Raw genomic sequence first — 6,514 nt, 5'->3', positions numbered from 1 at the left:
AAACTCAACTTACTAGCCTAAAATCTCCGTAGCGTGTTGCCAGGCGGCAGAAAGCATATATATAATTATAATAAAGTTACAATAAATTAAGTTAATATATAATTATATATACAGTACCTAATTTATATATAATTAATATATAATTATATGTACAGTACCTAATTTATATATAATACTAAACAGACGATAGCAAACTCAATTTAGCCGCTCTGTAGCGTGGCGCAGGGTCGGAGGTAAGTAGTGCGGCTGCTCATCCACTATTGGTCCAGACTCTATCAATCTTGTCGCGAAACGACGTTATAGGAGGTACTTTATACGAAAGTTTCTACAATTTTTTCGCTACGTTATAGGAATTGTCGTTATAGGAACGTTTGTTATAGGGGGTCGACTGTACTTGATAAGCAACTGAAACATTTAGGATAATGATGATGATCATTTTTAAGACAAAATTTTTACATTTTATTAAATTTAATGTAATTCTATAGGCTCGTGGACCTAAAAAGCATTTAAAGCGCTTGAATGCTCCAAAATCATGGATGTTGGACAAGCTTGGAGGTGTTTTTGTAAGTATGACTTTGTAAGTTCTTAGATAAGGTAGTTAATCCAAATTCTTAGCCAAATAAATTACTTTGTTAGGCACCTCGTCCTAGCACTGGTCCTCACAAGTTAAGAGAATCTTTGCCATTGATTATTATGATCAGAAATAGATTAAAGTATGCATTAACTTGTGCTGAGGTTAAAAAAATTGTGATGCAAAGACTGATCAAAGTAGACGGAAAAGTTCGAACCGATACAAATTACCCTGCTGGATTTATGGGTAAGTTTTTGACTGTTTTTAATTATGTTGTTAAATAAAAGTACAGTAGCAGTTGTAATAAAACTTTGAAATTGAAAATTTCAAATGCTGTTTATATTTTATATAATAAGATATTACTTTAACTAGCTATTTAGACTTTGAGAAAATGATAAATATTTCTTTACCCCTATTAATATAATTATGTGCTTGTTTATAGTATTTCTTTGTATATCTTTTATATAAATAAAAATGTAAATGTTCATTTGTTCAAAATCTTAAATCTCCGAAAGTTTTTAACCAATTGCTTTGAAATTTTGACACAACATTGAATTCAAATGTGCGTGTTTTTATATTATATAGATGTCAAAATTTCCCCCATGAGAGAGGGACAACATTAAGGCTTACTGTTAAGAACTGGTCTTCTATTATTCTATTTTAGATGTGGTTTTTGTGTTTTTGATTGCGTTTTAATAGGGTACGTCAAGAGAATGTACACTAAGAAGGGATTTTTCAAAATTCCCCCTGCGGGGAGTGTTATACATTTATAATAGATACATTTTGAGCCGCAGCTAGTAGATAATAAAATCATAAGTCCAGTCTTGAGTTGAGGGAAGAGGGGGTACTCTTTCACCTTAGTAAATAATATGAAATTTGTCAGTCAGCTATCATATTTACTTGAACCTAAGATGCAACTTAATTTCAGTATGTTCATCCATGGAGTTTTTTTCTTGAATAGACAGCCCAAGACAAATTTATATCAACAAATGTTCAGTATTTACTGCAAGTAAAGTGAGTTATATGTCTTCCATGTTATCAAAGTCGGAAACCTCTTCACTTACCTTACTAGGCTGTTCTGAATCAATGCTAACATTTTTCTAGTTTGTCATAGTGTAAGTGTAGTTTTAGTTTTAGTAAATTAAAACTGCTAATCAACACTGGATTCAATGTTTGCAAATAGTCATACTAACTGTTATTTACAGCAGTGGTTCTCAACCTTTTTTGTTGATGTACCCTATTAGCCCATTAGTTGTTTCTCAAGTACCCCTTATATTTTTGTATGTAAATTTTATAATTACTGCATTAGATGTATACAGTCGTTATAACTGAGCACCACAAAAAAAACTCTAACTATAACTAAAAGTGAATTACTTATTTTACGTAAATAATAATAAATTTAATCAGGTACATACATTTATTTATTANTTAAATCATATTTATATTTCTTTAAATTTTCCATTTTAGATAATAACACACCTGAATCAACGGCTGGATGGCCGAGCGGTCAAGTGGGTACGGGTTCGAATCCAAACGGGTCAAACATTCCCAGGAATTTTTCGGAGGTGGTCCGTCCGAATATGTCGGGCCCCGTCCCTCACCACCCGGCCGCCCCATTATGGGCTTGGTCGAATCCATAATGGACTTGCTATAAGAGGCCCTCTTAGTGCACACAGAGCGGAAAGAGTTTTTAAAAAAAAGAAAAAAACACCTGAATTTTCAAAATTAGGAATTAAAAATTGCTTATTTCTTATTTTAAGATAACAAAAAATGTAATTAAACAAATTTAATTAATTATAATTAGTAGGATATCGGATGAGCCTGTTGATCACTGCACATTTTCTCAAATCTTGGAATGAAACTAGACACAGCCATCCTCATTTCCTTCTCCACGTTGATTTTCGTGAATGTTTAGTTTTTATCACAGCGACAAACTCAGTTTCGCACAAATAAAAAGTTGCAAATAGAATTAAGATTCTCTGAGCATTACACTCAGAAGCGATATTCATCTTTTACTGATATCCAAAATTCAGTAAATTCCATGCTGCTAAATTTCGTTTTCAACGTATTGTTGCAAGTTGACTCAGTAAGATTCTATTCTTCTGCAACAGTAAATTCAGATGGAACACTGATATTAAATGGATCTTGAATCCATGCAAATTTATCAATATTATCATTTGAAGATATTTCTCAAACCAGGTGATAAACTGTGATAAATGTTCTTCAAAAATAGATTTCATATCTTGAGAGAAATCAACTTCATTGGAGCCAAAAAACTGTTGCAACATTCTTTTCCTCCATCTTCATTTATTTTTATTTTCCATATTTTAATTTTTTTTATAAAAGCTGAAATTTTCTCAATCGACTTTAAAAGGTACATGTTGCTTCTCTGCAGGCAGAGATTCAGAGAATTCAGCTTTTCAAAAATATCACATAAGTATGGTAGTTTTATCAAAAATCTTCATTCACAAAATTTTCGTCATACTTGTGGTCTTCCTCTTTAAAAAATATATAAATTTCCTGTCTCAATTCAAACGTACGAGACAAAACAATGTTGTGGTAATGTTTTGTACTTTCTCGAAATGCATTATAACAAAGACTTGTGCTCGGATCCCATATCCTCACATAGTTTTTTTGAAAAATCTAGCCTTCAAAGGCAAAGTTTTTATAATGTTTACTACATATTCTAAGGCCTGGTTTTCACATCAAAATATCTGAGTTTTACATTGAGAACTCAGATATTTTGATATGAGTTTTTCCCTGTTAATAACGCAATGGGTCAACAATGCATCAGGATCTTTGCTTCGAAAAAGTGTTTGCAATCCTCCATAACACTCGGACCATTAGTACAGATACCAATGCATTTGGTTCACTCCAAATTATTTTCGGATATAAAAATATCAAGGATCTCAAACAAGTCTTGAACCTTAGCACCAGCAGTGATACTTTTACAAACGAGAAAGTCTTTTACAATGTTATTACTATCTATAAACTGTACATATCAAATCAAGTGAGCATTATTATTATTATCTGTGTCCTCACCTAGCTGCAACCCAAATTACTTCACTTATATTTTTTCAATTAATTCAGTTTAACCTCTTGAACATCAGAGGTCCTTTGCTATGTGCTGTATTCTGCGACTGACGGTGCTGTTGGACAAAGGCACTTTTGAAAGGTGCTTTCCAGCAGACTCACCAAGCATAATGTTCACCGTATCTACAGCAGCCAATGGAATGAGTTTTTCTGCAATGGTATAAGGCTCTTTACATTTTGCAATTGTATGTGACAACTTTATTACCGAGTTAATGATTTGCACCAGGTCTGCTAGATGTCGCATCTTATCCCATTGAATTGAACATGGAAGTAAAATAATGAAAATTTTATAATTCGTGGCGCCCCTGGAAGATCGCGGCGCACGCTTTGGGAACCGCTGCGCTGTAACTTTGTGGTTGTTCTTACATAAAAGATTGACTTCAGTGAAACTCTTATTATGTTCGAGCAATAGTAACTACATGCGGATAGGACAACAGGTAAAAAATTTTACACAAGGTACAAAATTTATTCAATTTTACTTATGAAATACTACATCAGACAAATGACACGTTTTCTTAAGGAACGACGAGAGGGCTTTTCTGTAAACTGCTACGCACACGTTCGATGTTCTCGGGAGTTGTTCGTATGGTCTTCCTACGGCCGGTTGACTTTCGATTCGATGCACTGGTAGTTTCACGGAAGTTTTATACGCAATTCAATATTGTTCCACGAGCAGAAATTGGATATCGCGGCTGAATCTTAAAATGTTTACGAAATTCACGTTGCACGCGCACTACAGATTCTCCAACGCGAAAATATCACTCTACCGCGAACGCACGATGTTGCTTCGATCAGTAGTACGCCATGATACTACATAGTAACCTATATGAGATGAAAGTTGACAGTCCGCACTACTAATAGAGGCCACCACCGTCGCTATATGTCGGATTTAACGCGAGTTATTCAACTTTGAAATCGTCAAAACATTGTGAAACACCCTGTACATGATAGGACTATCCAAAACACAATTGTCATGTTAATAAAAGATAGACCTATTTTAATTAATTATTCAAATATTTTAAATTTTTGTGTCAGCTCACTTTAGATACTTCTGGAACCGCTTCTGAGTCCGAGTACCGATAACGTATGGCGACTAAGCAGTCATGCCTCCAAAGGTCATTATCTGATATTACACAAATTGCAAAAATCTTATTTGCGCCACTGGTATAATTAATATTTAGTGCCCACAGGGCTTAGATCTGCAGAATGGCAGAGCGGTCAAGATGGTAGCCTACTGCTCTGGGGGACCCGGAATCTGAATCCAGACGGGTCGAAAAATTCCCAGGAATTTTTTGGGTGTTCTTCCGGATATGTCGGGCTTCGTTTTCACTATTCCACCCGACCACCCCATTGTGGGCTTGGTTGAACCCATAATGGGCTTGCTATAAGAAGCCCTTTTAGTGCTCACAGGGCGAAGAATTAAAAATAAAAGATATATTATATAAATTATATTTTATATACTCTTAATTAATTAATTTAATTATTTGTAACTTGTTAAGATTATTAATAAATTAATACATCTAATTTTTGTAAATTAGTAAACTTATCGTTATTTTATATTTTTATCCGAACGTTAAGTTGGCAACACTTTATTTCAGAAGAGTCAAGAGAATGCTGGGATATTTCTTCTCGTGAAGTGGGTCTGAAAAATGGTGAGTGGAAACGTGTTAAAATCGGTTTTAATCCTTGATTATTTGACTTCATATTTGTTTCAACGCGATATGTATAAATGTATATTATATTTTATATTATATTAGCGTATTTTGGTAAATAAATATGTATGTATTATAAAGAAATTTGAACTTAAAAAATGGCAGATTCTTTCAAGATTTTTTACATTGAGATCGTTGCGTTATGAATTAGGAAGAAACATCTGGAATTAAAATATTTTAATTCCAGTTTTATGTTCTTTTTCACGTTACTTTGTATGAATTAATTTGTTTGAATGTTATGTTCTTTTGTTTAACTGTTCCGTGTAACACATACAGAAAGTGCTGATTTACTCTTTATTCATTCATTATATTACTTAAGTATAATCACGTTTGAAACAAAAGTATAAAATGCTTTTATTAATTTTAGGAAAAATGTTTGTTTCAGATTTATTCATACCAATGTATAGTGACTTAAAAGTTTTTATACAGATAAAACTTCATTCTTTACACACTTAAATCTATGGTAATACAAAGTTAATTGGTATTTTACCATTAATTTTCATACTCAAAGAATAATAATAATTACTTTGTTTTAATAAAAATATAATTTACACTCATCCCTTAAATATTGCTCAGAAATGTAATCATACAGTCTCTTGTATGAAATGCAAGTTATTATGAGACTAATTATTGTAATTGTAAAATAGAAGTTTATGATGATATACTCCAGCCTGAAGTGACCAGATTTACTGAATTTCAATCTGAGATGCTCTTAAAAATTGAAGGTAGGAAATATAGGGTGTGATGATGATATTTGAATGATTTCATTACTTAAATAATGTTCGTGGGTAGCCTGAGGTAGGACGAAGTCGTACCTCTTTTTGATAGGCAAGTTTGGTGAGAACTGCCCACTGGTCAGTGGATGGCTTGTTTATGGGTTTTTCTATCCCGGAAAGTTGGGATTCTTTTGTCAGGTCGAGTGGAGGCGGTGAGAGGGGTTGTCGGTAAGGTGTGAGCGATACTCGAAGTAAAGATGACTTTTAAGAACAAAACAACATTTATATTTGGTCATACCTCTGGTTGATTTGAATTAGTTTCCTAAGATTTGCTTCGGCAAGGTCTGGAACGTCTCCCTGGGGCGAGGTAAGGCATGGACGACTTGGCTCATGTCAGGCGACATCGACCCCCCCCCCCCCCC

The 6,514-nt window shown here is 33.7% G+C and overlaps 1 protein-coding gene across 1 annotated transcript in view; it reads left to right on the top strand.

Moving 5' to 3' along the window:
- LOC111637620 (40S ribosomal protein S4) overlaps positions 1-6,514 on the top strand; it is a 28,574-nt gene that overhangs the window by 4,324 nt on the left and 17,736 nt on the right. The window contains exons 2-3 of the mRNA XM_023383189.1: positions 486-563; positions 637-817. Coding sequence (XP_023238957.1) covers positions 486-563; positions 637-817 — 259 coding nt within the window. The remainder of the gene's footprint in view (positions 1-485; positions 564-636; positions 818-6,514) is intronic.

This window comes from Centruroides sculpturatus, unplaced genomic scaffold (genome assembly GCF_000671375.1).
Source record: "Centruroides sculpturatus isolate CEXI.00-Female unplaced genomic scaffold, Cexi_2.0 scaffold100, whole genome shotgun sequence".
NCBI classification, from domain to species: Eukaryota; Metazoa; Arthropoda; class Arachnida; order Scorpiones; family Buthidae; genus Centruroides; species Centruroides sculpturatus.
This window is presented reverse-complemented; position numbering and strand designations above follow the sequence as displayed.